General features: G+C 42.1%; 1 protein-coding gene across 1 annotated transcript; it reads right to left on the reverse strand.

Moving 5' to 3' along the window:
* Window positions 1-4462: 4462 nt before the first annotated feature.
* PI (prolactin induced protein) lies at window positions 4463-12610 on the reverse strand. Its single transcript, XM_011723551.3, has 4 exons — window positions 12476-12610; window positions 9352-9457; window positions 5139-5253; window positions 4463-4809 (listed from the first exon to the last, which is right to left on the reverse strand). The coding sequence occupies exons 1-4, from the start codon at window positions 12568-12570 to the stop codon at window positions 4685-4687; spliced, it is 441 nt and encodes a 146-aa protein (XP_011721853.2). The 5' UTR covers window positions 12571-12610; the 3' UTR covers window positions 4463-4684.
* Between the last annotated feature and the right edge of the window lie 655 nt (window positions 12611-13265).

Raw genomic sequence — 13265 nt, forward strand, 5'->3', positions numbered from 1 at the left:
GGTGAAAAACATTTCAGTATAGTTTAGATTTTTACAGTTCTGATTAAGAGCGAAGTCAAGTATCTTGTATGCTCAGGTGATTTTTTTTTTCTTTCAGTTAGACTTTTGGCTGTGGCCTCTCAAGTTGGTTTTAGAAATTTGTTCCAAGACATAAATAACTGATTCAAAGCAATATTTCAATATTCTTTAAATAAAGCTTACTAATATGGAAGTGATCAATTTTATTGTTTCAAATAAGATTGTTAATTATTTGGCCTGTTTTAATACGTTCACAACATCTGTAAGATTTAAGACTTTTAAATACTCGTAAACTACATTCTTATAAATTATGCAAGGAATGAAGAAAAAAATGTGAAAACTAATGAGTTCAAATATTGTATAAGTTAAACTAAATAATTTAAGTACAGAATTTTCTTGAAGGTTCTTAATATTTAAAGACATTTTTATCTGTATTTTCACTGACATAAACTCTAGATTAGCAGGTTTTTTTCCAACACTTTCAGGATATCATCCTATTTTTTTCTGGCTCACATTGTTTCTGTTTTTCAAGTAAGCTATCAGTCTTATTGCGACCATTTGAAAATAAAATGGTGCACATGATATGATGTGTTAAATGTAATTTTCTTTGTCAGAGTTGCTATTAAAACCGTTTATTGGGTTCTTAATTGCAGTTATCATATTTTTCAGTTTTAGCATTTTTCATTAATTTTTGGGTTAACTTTATTTTTTATAAAATCAAATAATGAAATAATGTATAGAGGACTATGAAGTCATCTATGCCTTAATTCTAACAGATGATCACAGTAATTAATTTCTTACAAATCCTTCCAGAAGTTTCCCATATATCTATTTCTCTGGTCATTGACCATTCACCCAGAAATGAAAGTCATCACTAGTTATCTCTCCTTATGACTCTATAGTAGTCATTGATTTATTCAACATTCCTTGCTCCATCTCTATCACTTTTATGTCTTGGATGAATAAAAATTAAGGTTTTCTCTCTCCTAGTAACCGTTTTATATTTGAGGTTTTTTATTTGTTTTCTTTTTTCCTGTATTTTTAGTGTTTTTTGTTTGTTTGTTTGTTTGTTTTTTGAGACAGAGGATCACTCTACAGCCCAGGCTGGAATGCAGTGGTGTGATCTTGGCTCCCTGCAACCTCTGCCTCCTGGGTTCAAGCGATTCTCCTGCCTCAGCCTCCCAAGTAGTCAGGACTACAGGTGTGTGCCACCACGCCTGGCTAATTTTTGTATTTTTAGTAGAGACAGGGCTTCACTATGTTGGCCAGGCTGGTCTCGAACTCCTGACCTAAAGTGATCCTCCCACCTCGGCCTCCCAAAGAGCTGGGATTACAGGTGTGAGTCACCATGCCCGGCACTGACATTGTTTTTTGTTTATCCTAAACTCCTCAGTCTTCTTCTTTCCAGACCTCTCCATATACAGATGCTATTTCATGTTGCTCCCAACAAATGTAAACACATTTTATCATAGGAGTTACTTTTGAAAAATTTGATTTATTTCATAAATATTCCCTGTCACACCCACTCAGTAAACTTTCCCCTGAAATGGAAAATGTCTGGCTGAGAGCTATAGGAAGCAAATGGTAATACACAGTGAAACTAGCTGTTACCAATTCTGTAGCAGGACTAGCAACCTTATAAAATTTAACCTTCCACTCATTATGTTGCATTTCTCAGCCTTAACTAATTCACATAATGAAACAAAGCATTTATTGGGCAACTGTTACATTTGCGGAGAATTTTAAGGCTTTACATGTTATTCTAAAAGGATGAAAATGTATCGACCAGGCAGCCATGACAGGCATAGTCTCTTATTTGGAACAAGGAAGAGTCAAAGTGCCCAAGCTGGTGGTGGTGGTTATTGTTTTTTTTTTTTGTTTGTTTTGTTTTTTGTTTTCCACAGCCTCCTGAGTAGCTAGACTTCAAGTGTGTGCCACTATACCTGGCTGAATTTATTTTTTTATTAGTTTTTTTTTTTAATTTTTGTTTTTCCTTATTTCTTCTTTTTAAAAACAAAAAAAAAGGCTGGGCACGGTGACTCACGCCTGTAATCCCACCACTTTGGGAGGCTGATCAGGAGATCGAGACCATCCGTGCTAACATGGTGAAACCCCATCTCTACTAAAAATACAAAAAATTAGCCAGGTGTGGTGGCGGGTGCCTGTAGTACCAGCTACTCGGGAGGCTGAGGCAGGAGAATGGTGTGAACCCGGGAGGCGGAGCTTGCAGTGAGCCTAGATCAAGTCACTGCACTCCAGCCTGGGCGACAGAGGGAGACTCCGTCTCAAAAAAAAAAAAAAAAAAAAAAAAAAAAAAAAAAAAAAAATTAGCCAGGTGGGGTAGTGCTTACCTGTAGTCTCAGCTACTCTGGAGGCTGAGGTGTGAGGATCACTTGAACCTAGGAGGTTGTGGCTGCAGTGAACTGTTATCACACCACTGCACTCCAGCCTGGGTAAAAGAGTGAGACACTGTCTCAAAAAAGAAACCAAAAAAGAACAAAACAAAACATCAAGGTGGATATAGGTGTTCACATAATTTATAGAAGAAATAAAATTTGCAATTTTGAAATGCTCTCTGGTAGAGGCTTTTCAGGGGCCTAAAGGAGACTGTCAGGGAGTACATGCGGGTAGTATAGAAGTTAGGAGCATGGTCTCTCCAGGCTACCTGTGTGGTTCGAATCTTGGCTCTGCCACTTGCTGGCTATGTGCAAATTAATTACCTTCTCTCATCTCAGTTTTCCCATAAATAAAGGTAAGAATAACATATACATATTTATTTTCTATTTCCCAGGAAGAATATAAGCATTTTAAGAACAGGATAAAAATTCCTGATTTACTTCTGTAAAACCAAGTGCTGAAAGCAGGTAATGACACATGTAGGTACTTAATAAATATTTATTGAGTGAATAAATATTTAATGTCTGTTATTGTTTTAAATAGGGCATGTGATAAAGCATGTAAATAAAATTATTCACATTTTTGGTGCGTGTTAAGCATATGATCAATTGATATGGACAGGACACAGAGAAATACTGGGTAGAAGAGGGGGGTTCCCTGGCAAGGGCCCCACCCTCAAACCTGGAAACCTGCGGCCCTAAATGAGAACAGACATTCCTATTTTTGAGCCCAAGAAATTGCCTTTTGGCCCATCATGCCCCTATCCGGTACCCATATAAACCCTGAACCCCAGGATTTCCAGCAGGAGATGAGAAGATGAGCAGATGAATGGCAGAATAGCACAGCAGAGGAGAGAAGGGAAGGAGTGTCTGAACGCAGGGAGGAGTTCGGCTGGGGATGGACGAAGAATCAACCACTGGACAGCCAACCTCCAGGGGAAGATCATCTTCCCACTCCATCCCCTGGCCGGCTCCCCATCCATCCCACTGAGAGCCACCTCCACCACCCAATAAAACCCCACATTCACCATCCTTCAAGTTCATGTGGGACCCGATTCTTCTGCGATGCTAGACAAGAACTTGGGATACAGAAAGCTGTCACGCTAGCCCTCTGCCCTTGCAAAAAGGCAGAGAGAGGGTCCACTGAGCTGGTTAACACTTAAGCTGTCCATAGACGGCAAGGCTAAAAGAGCGCACTGTAACACACTCCCACTTGTGCTCCTGCGCCTGCCCATCTGTGTGCTCCTCCTCCTCTAAGAGGTTTGAGCAGCTGAACAGATGAGCCACACCCCTGTTGCATGTCCTGCGAGGGAGGTCAGGTAACTCTCCTGTTTCACAATGTTACAATCCTAATTAATATAAAAATGATCTTTTCCAATGATTACATTTCCCTGCCCTGGATTCTGATTCGCATTTAGGATCATTGGCCTAGGGGATATAGTCCCACTTTCTCAACCAGATTCGCTTGGCCTCTCCTGATTTTGCTCCTGTCCTCTTGCCAGATCTGCTTCTAACTCTTCCACGTGTACTTAATCCTGCCCAATATGAAAGTGTTTACCTGTGCTGAACAAGCCACTATTTCATACTTTGGGCTCTTGGTTCCTGCTGTCCTATCTACCAGAATGCCCTCTGCCCACTTTATGCACCTGATCCTTGCTCATATTCCACTTCCGTGGGCTGGCCTTCTGGGATGAAGCCCCTCAGGGCTCCCTCTGCCCCTTTACTCCTCTATTATGCCTGAGCTCCTCAGGCAGAGCTGCACAGGACCCTGATATCTCTGAGTGTCACAATCCATTGAAAACAAGCAACAGAATAGCATAGAATGCTACTGCTCATTTAGGGGGCCACGGACTCCATCCTGACTCTGCTGCACGCAAGAGGACTCCTGTCTTCTGGGATCTGAGCCATTGCTGGAGGGCAGTGGGATGGAGAGAGGACAAGCAACAGGGAGGCTTGGTGCCTCCCTACCGTGAACTTGGACCACTGCTTTTCCTCTTTGTGAGCATAGCTCCTCTTCCCAGTTTCTTCTTCTCTCCCTCTTCATACCAGTGGGCAGTGAGAACCTGTACAATCTGCTCAGTAAATGTTCTTTGAAAGACAAATGTTCTAGAAATTTCAGGTAATCTGGGGTTCTTTAGGGGCAGATTTTGGAGATACAACAGAACATGGAGAAGCGTGTTAAGAAGTTTATTTTATAGACCACAACAGAAATTCCAGCCAGGTTTCCTTAGAGGAAATCATCTGGATGTGGCAAACAGACTGGACTTCCATTATGCTACCACTAGGGTTTTAATAGTATAAAACCGGTTTTTACTGATGGGGGTTACAGCAGCATCATTAGGGCAGATGCCTAATTCCCGAATAATATCAACGACGGCTGCAATTTGCACAGTTCCTGAAAAAGACGGGGACAGAGATCATCTCTCAGACACCCCAGCCGTGTCCTGTCTTTTCTACTCGTATCAGGCATCTGCCTCCTGGGGTTCAGTTTCCCCAAATCCTTTGCAAATTTGTCTCCCGTGTCAACTTTTTGCACACAGTGCCTCTGTCTTAGAACCTGGGTGACTTCCCTATCTGCTCTCCCCATGCTCTTCCCTCCCTCCCCTCTGTCCTTCTGCCCTGAGGTCCTAGTCCTGCTCGGTTTTGCTGTCATGTTTCTGTTTATAGTTTCTCCTCCCTGGTGGCTGGTGAGTAGTTCCTTCCTTGGACAACTTCTGTACTTACTGTTCGTATGAAAGTCCCAGTAGTAGGTATTTGGATAATCGTCACATAGGCAGCGAGTATACTTGTAGTTAAATGCACCTTCCACAGGGAAGTCACTAGTGAGGTAAACTTTAGCCTGGTGAGGAGAAGGTGGGAGGGGGAACTCATTGTTATTCTAGGGAATGGGTAAGGGATGGAAAAATAAGAGAGGGAGAAGCTGGAGGAGAAGAGTGGGGGTGGAGGTGGGCCCAGGGCAAGGGGGAGTCTACTGTTGTAGTATCATTTCAGGAGCCAAAGTCTAGGTCAGAAGGTTTTCCCTCCCAACGCCCTCAAACTCCTGCCTTAGCAGTGTGGAGAGGCTCAGGAGGAGACAGAGTTGCAAGTGAGTCCACAGGGCAAGGAGAGCTCATCCAGGGCAGCTGTCCAGCTGGGGAGCACGCTTGCCTTATTCACCAGCCAGAGCTTTCAGGAATCGACCTGCAATCACATTTACTCTGAGACCTGGTGAGACAGCAGCCTGGCCACTTGGGTGTAGGAGCCGATGTCAGGCCTTGTTGTCGGAGCTGTGACCAAGCCCCAGCTGTGCTCCTTTCTGACTTGTTGACTTTTGGTGATTAGAGTTAGGCCTCTCACTCTTACTTTCCTCAGTTGTGAGATGGAAACAATTAACTACCAACTTGGCTGTTAGATAAGCAAATGACATCTTGAATGTAAATTTCTTTTTAACTTGAGTGCTTTGCAATTCAAGACCCAGATTATTGTATATATAAATTTTAGTGGAGTCAGAAGATTTTGTCCAGTTAACGTTTAATACAGCAGTTTTATCCTGGGGTCCATAGAACCCGAGGGATCTGTGGATAGCACCCAGTGAGTCTGTGAACTCAGGCGGGGGAAAAAATGCATCTTTATTACTAACCTCTAATTGAAATTCAGTATTCCTTCAGTTATGAATGTCGTCAAGGAACCACAGTGCCATTGGCAGTATGTGTGATTTTATCACAAGGAGAAGCATAGATATGTACATATCATTGTACAGATTCAGAGGTTCGAAATATTGCTTGCATACACTACCTTGAATGTATGGCAGTTATCAGACTGGCTCATGGTCATGACTGAGGCCCAGTGCCAGTCTGCCCATCTCCTGCAGCTTGCTCAGCTACCTGGCAACTCTGCACCAAGTAGCCTTTCAGCCCCAAACAGTAAATTCAGGTGTTCTCACCCTTGGAGTTTCACTCAGAATGCCTTGGAGAATCCTGGTGTTTCTTTAGAGAAGCCTAGCCGTGCCTTGTTCGTTTTTTTTTTTTTTTTTTTTTTTTTTTAAGAGACAGAGTCTCACTCTGTTGCCCAGGCTGGAGTGCAATGGCGCAAATGCGGCTCACTGCAACCTCCGCCTCCCAGGTTCAAGCGATTCTTCTGCCTCAGCCTCCTGAGTAGCTGGGATTACAGGCACCTGCCACCATGCCTGGCTAATTTTTGTATTTTTAGTAGAGACGGGGTTTCACCATGTTGACCAAGCTAGTCTCGAACTCCTGACCTCAGGTGATTCGCCAACTTTGGCCTCCTGAAGTGCTGGGATTACAGGCATGAGCCACTGTGCCCGGCTTTGTTTACCTTGCTATTACATTCGCAACAACATATCTTCATGAATCAGAATTTACACCACTTATACAAGAGATCAGAATCCATTGCATGCCCAGCATGGCACGTGGGAAGTGTTGCCAAAGACCAGTGCAATTTAATGTACTTCTTCAAGCTAAGCAACAACATTCATCACACAGATAATGTGTTCATAAAATAAAATTCAACTCCTCTATATTTTAAGTGTATTGCTTTCCCAGCTAATGTGTGGCTAAAGGAACACATATGTTACTACATCACAAATTTGTTTTGTATAAGTTAGTCACTGTTACTCAGTGTGGTAGTTTCTCTCTGTAATCCAATGCATTTCATACATTTAGAAGCAATTTTCTGATAAATGTTTGATAGACTTCATGAAACCAACAAAATGGCCTGTAGCACAAAAATGTTTAAGCATTGTGTTTTGCCACAAGTTTCCTTCAGCTTTAAAGGATTATGCAATCTTTATATTCAAATATACGATTGTAGGTATATTCTATGCTAATTCTAAAATAAATAAATACGAGCCTAACTTTTTCAAAAATCCAGTTACAAAAAACATTATAAATGATAGAAAATGAGGATTAGGTGGTAAGAATGTTATAGTTACATAAATATATTTTAATAAAAATTTAGAAATAGTCATACTTTGAAAAATGAAGCCAAAAATAAAAATTTGTTGACTAGAACTAACAAAATTTTCTTTCCCATAAATTATTTCTAGTTTGCAAAGTCAGTTAGTCTAAGGATTTCTTACCCTTTTAGTTGTGCTTAGGTGGGTTTTGAAAAGATTGCTTTATTTTAGAGTACTAGCATGGTTCTTAAAAGCATACTTTTATTAATCACAAAAGCACAAAATTATGTCACATGCCATTTTATTGATTCAAACATATCTTATTATACCTACCACTACCATTAACTGTTACCACCAGAAACCACCATTTTCACAAAAATTTTATGTACACATTATGTACATGTTCTTATTCTCATTCTCACCTGTGCTTGTGATAAACAAAATACAAAGTTGAAAAATTATGATTCAGCCTCACTCCTACCCCAAATTAGGGTACATGTTTCAGATTCTTGGACTGAAAATAGAAAAATTTGACAAAGCAACCGTGATATTCTTTGCTCATTGACGAGGAATTTTTCTTTACAGGTGTGGGGATATTTCTAGAATGCAGTTGACTGAATAGCAGTCTTCATGCTCTCAATGTTATTTTCCATGTAATCATTGTCCTTAAGTCTCGTTTGAATTAGGAAACTTACGTTGTAAGGAAATACTTGTGCTGCCTGATAGAGGGTGTCCTTCACGAAGGGTCTGGGGAGGGATTAGGGGAGATGGGGAATGCATGGGTCTTGGCCCTAGAACAAAGGTAGTGGGGGCAGTTTGCATGCTTGTGACACCTGAGGTCAATGACTAGGAAAAGGACACACAACCAGTGTCCCAGGGAAGATTCACTGTGGATTAATAACTGCATAAGTTTCTTTTACTTCTGGTCCTTGGCAGCTAGACAGGAGGGATAATGCTCTAATCCCAAGCTGCTCAAAATGTGGTCTTTTGGGCATAGCCTTGGTGTGCCTTGGGCATCTGTTAAAACCCAGAAGCCAAGCACGGTGGCTCACGCCTGTAATCCCAGCACTTTGGGAGGCTGAGGCGGGTGGATCACAAGATCAGGAGTTCGAGACCACCCTGGCCAATATGGTGAAACCCCGTCTCTACTAAAATTACAAAAATTAGCCGGGCGTGGTGGCATGCGCCTATAGTCCCAGCTACTTGGGAGGCTGAGGCAGAAGAATTGTTTGACCCCGGGAGGTAGAAGTTGCAGTGAGTCGAGATTGCGCCACTGCACTCCAGCCTGGGCATCAGAATGAGACTCCATCTCAAAAAAAAAAAAAAAAAAAAAAAAAAAAAAAAAAAAAAACCCAGAAGCTCTAATCTCTCCCCAGACTTGCTAAATGAAACTACATTTTAACAAGATCCCCGAGTGGGTTTTAGGCACATTACCATTTGAAAACCTCTGACCTTGTTCAGAGACTGGACTTCTGAACTTGGGGAAAAGGAGGAGATGAGTACAAGCTCCTTGTCAGGATGGGGAGGCTGGAACAAGAGTCAACTTCTGGCGACCCAGAGCAAAGGAGCAGAAGAAGTCAAGAGGATAGTAGAGTCACTCAGTGCTTACTGGAGAGGAAGAGTCACATCCTGCATGTTCTCTTCTGTCCACCCACCTCAACCTATGGTGTGGAGTTGCCACTTTCTTTTCTCCTCTCCCTCCATCCTAAACTAAACATGCTCAGGACCTTGGAAGGACTCTAACCCGTCCTCCACTAGCTCTTACACTTTTTTTTCTTTTTCCCTCTTTCTCACTTCCTATTCCTTCTTCCTTTCTTTCTTATTTATCCCAGACTTCTCTGGATTCGAATTTCTTCATCTGGAAAATGAGAAGTCATCTGTCCCAAGCTCCCACAGTTGTTCTGAGTCTCCAGTAGCATAACATATATGAGAATGTCTTCTTAAGTACACTGTACATTATTAAAGTGAGAGATTAATTAAATTATATTTATAATCAAGGAATTGAATTATTTTTTGAAGTCATGCCCCCAGTCCTCTACTTACCACCATGCATTCTTTCAGTTCTGTTTTAACTTGAAGCACTGCAGTGACTTCCTCATCTCGATTTGCTGTCGTGGGGATCTCAAAATTCTGTATTATGATCCTCCGACTGATTGTGGGAAGAGAGAATCAGAACACCAAGATCAGAGACCAATCTTTGAGTGAGAGGGGGAGCCATGAACAGGGGAAAGGGCACCGGATGGGCAAGGGAGGGAAATTACAGGGCTTGGGTCAATTGTTCAGCATCAGAATCCCCTGGAATTTTCGTGTGTTGATTGGGTTGGTTACTTCGCACAGATTTAGTTTTGTTTAATAAAACAACTAGGACACCTTACTTTAAGATTCCTTAAAGAACTAAAAGTAGAACTACCATTTGATCCAGCAATCCCACTACTGGGTATCTACCAGAGGAAAAGAAGTCATTATTCAGAAAAGATATTTGCGCATGCATGTTTATGGCAGCATAATTCACAATTGCAAAATCATGGAACCAGCCCAACTGCCCATCAATCAACGAGCATCTTCTTCCCTTCCATTGGCCAAAAACAAGTTTTTAAAAAGAAAAAAAGTACAATACCACACGCCATTTCCTGATAACATCCTATAGGCTCTGGTGGTTGTCTACTGAGTAGGAGAGCTCAAGTCATTATTAGGAGAAAATTTTCTAGGAACAGAATCACATTAAACCAGCAAACCTCTTGATCAGGGAAATGCAAATCAAAACCACAATGCGATGCCACCTTACTCCTGCAAGAATGGCCATAATCAAAAAATCAAAATCACTAGATGTTGGCGTGGATGCAGTGATCAGGGAACACTCTCTACACTGCTGGTGGGGATGTAAACTAGTACAACCACCATGGAAAACAGTGTGAACATTCCTTAAAGAACTAAAAATAGAACCACCATTTGATCCAGCAATTCCACTACTGGGTATCTACCCATAGGAAAAGAAGTCATTATTCAAAGAAGATACTTGCATATGCATGTTTATAGCAGCACAATTCACAGTTATAAAATTGCAGAACCAACCCAAATGCCCATCAATCAACGAGTGGATAAAGAAACTGTGGTGTGTATATATATACACACACACACATATATATGTATATACAGCCTATCCTCTCTCTCTATATAGAGAGAGGATGGAATACTACTCAGCCATAATAAGGAATGAATTAACAGCATTTGCAGTGGCCTGTATGAGATTGGAGACTATTATTCTAAATGAACTGACTCAGTAATGGAAAACCAAACATCGTGTGTTCTCACTGATATGTGGGAACCAAGCTATGAGGACGCAAAGGCATAAGAATGATACAATGGACTTTTGGGACTTGGAAGGAAGAGTGGGAGAGGGGTGGTGAGGGATAAAAGACTACAAATATGGTGCAGTGTATACTGCTCAGATGATGGGTGCACCAAAATCTCACACATCACCACTAAAGAACTTACTCATGTAACCAAATACCACTTGTACCCCAGTAACTTATGGAAAAATAAAATAAAAATAATAAACATTTAAAAAAACCCGGCAAACATCTCAGTGCACTGGAGGTATTTGTAAGAGCATCTTTGAAGATCCTCCTTCTTTGGTCCCTAGGTAGGGTTTAGGAATTTGTATTTATTTAGCTCTTTAGGAAATTTGGACTTATGGCCATGTTTGGGAACTTTAGATACTACTCTACATTTAGACCATACACCGCAAACTGAAAGGGAAAGGAAATGGAGACAAATAAAATAGTCGGATATTCTTCTTCAGTTAATGAGGACTGGGTTCAGGGCCAGGAGAGTTACTTTCTCCTTCCTAGAAACTTTTGGCTACGGACCTTTGTTATTGTGTGGGATAGAAGGGAATTGAGTTTCTTAGCCCACAGTGTCTCATAGCCCCATTTTCTTGGGGCAAAGCATCTTAGATTTCAGAGAGATTCTATTTTTGGGTGCCAATTGCTATAGTGCCCAGTGCACAGGAAAGGGGTATAAATACCTAAATAACTTCAAAATCTCTCCCATTTGTATATGAGTTTCAGATAGATAGGATGACCAGCTTAACTCGAGTGACTAACCATCTCAGTTTACCCAAGACTGAGGTCTTTTCTAGAATGGGCCGTGGAGGTGGCGGGGGGAGGGGGCGGAGTTTCAATGCTACAACCAGGAAAGTCCTGGGCAAATCAGGATAGTTGATAACCCTAATTAGCATAGGTTATTTGAATACCTTGCTGCCCTTCAGGGCTAAGTTGACTGTCATCTGGTGGGGAGGGGGTGGGATCTGAACCTGTCCCACGCAGGGTTTCTTGGGACACTTGCCTCCATTACGTCAGCTTGTCAAAACTCTGAACAGTTTCCTCCAGGACAGGATATCTGGCCATGCCACAGAGAGTACCTCCAAGATCACAACTCAGAAACCCAGCATTATAAACCCTACTGCTATAGAGAAAACTCCCTAGATTGGGTATCGCTGCTTTTTCCCAGACCCCTGGCTCCATTTTCTACTTTATTTTACTTGCTCCAGTTTTTCTGTTTCCTTCACACATGTGTTCTCAATAAGTTGACTTCCGAACCTGTGCTCTCAGGTCCCAGTACACATGAGAGCAAGAGGTGCTCATATTCATCTTCAGACTTCAGGTTAAGAAGAATGTCTAAGCTGCCAGTCTAGCTCAATCTTAGACCACAGGGCAGGGGCCAGGACCTCTCGTCCTTTAGCCAGTCCTGCCAAAGCTGCCCTAAGCTGCCGTTGGAACTCAGATCTGTTATGCTTCTCTTCTAGGAGGCAAGGTGTGAGAAGGTTAAGTTCACTGAGCAGAAATCTGAACAAAGGTATAAATTATGAACAAGATATGGACCAGCATGTTAGATGAAGACTAACTACTAATTATAGCCTGTAGGTACATTTGGAGCTTTATCTCCACTGGCAATGCAGAAACACCCAGCAAAAATGTGAGAGGAGTTGGTGGGGCTTCCTAAGAGGACAGAAGTGGAACCTGGCAGGAGGTCCATGGGAGCTCCTGGGACTAGAGTTCTGGGAAGTCGAAAGAAATTCTCAGAAAGAGATATGTAGATTTCCAGATTGGGAGAGGAGCCCTCCCTTCAAGGCTTTTTTTGTGGGGAAGAGAAGGGCATGGCTCACGTGTTTTCCTGAGCTTTGTTGGCCCCCAAATGCAGGCAGAGAACCAGGAGCAGGGTGGCAGGGCTGGCCCTGAACAGGAACTGGAGCAAGCGCATGCTGGAGAAAACAGAAGGTGATGTGTCCCCGAGAAGTGGTGTCCCAGGTGCCTAGCACACTTCTTATATACAGATTGATCAAGGAAGTACAAGAGCTGCCAGGGAGATCCATGAGGTGAATCACCCACTCACCCTCCCACCTCGTGATCTTTCCTTGTTGACCCAAAGTTTGTTTTTCTAAGAAAAAATCAACACTCAGCTAGAATGGCAGCGTTTGAGAGAGGAGTTAGATTGTTCTTCCTTATTTTTTCAGTGTCAGAGTTTCTCAAAATGGCTGGGACCTCAAAAGATACACCAGTTTTTCCTAAGTTTACAGATTCAGTTTTCTTTTCCCTCCTAATTTGCCTGTCTGAAGTGCTGTGTGTAGTCTGAGCTTCAGTCACTGCTCCCCTGGTCTCTGAAAGCAGAGAATCCAGCTGTGGTGGCAGGTTTCAGACCACAGGCATAGAACATCTTTGCTTGATCAAATTATAGTGAGCTCAAGATGCAATGCTATTCAGAACATTTCTTGGAGGGCTAGGATGATCAAGACTTCCCTAGCAGTCACTACCCATCATGAGGTGGAAGAGCTAGGGAAGACCTGAGCTGCTCTGCATAATGGGGAAGTAAGTTCAAGACACTGGGTGATGTAAAGATGTTTATTATCATTGAGTTCTTCTTAATTTCAGGTGTGGTTGCAATATACCGCAGATGCC

This window comes from Macaca nemestrina, chromosome 4 (genome assembly GCF_043159975.1).
Source record: "Macaca nemestrina isolate mMacNem1 chromosome 4, mMacNem.hap1, whole genome shotgun sequence".
NCBI classification, from domain to species: Eukaryota; Metazoa; Chordata; class Mammalia; order Primates; family Cercopithecidae; genus Macaca; species Macaca nemestrina.

What these genes read in the sequence shown, in the direction of transcription:
- PI (XM_011723551.3), bottom strand. Translation starts at nt 12,570, where the DNA reads ATGCGCTTGCTCCAGTTCCTGTTCAGGGCCAGCCCTGCCACCCTGCTC. An exon ending in AACAAAGCTCAGGAAAACAC is followed by an intron (nt 9,458 to 12,475) that starts GTGAGCCATGCC and finishes TCCCACAATCAG; the next exon opens with TCGGAGGATCATAATACAGA. An exon ending in CTGGGACTTTCATACGAACA is followed by an intron (nt 4,810 to 5,138) that starts GTAAGTACAGAA and finishes CGTCTTTTTCAG; the next exon opens with GAACTGTGCAAATTGCAGCC.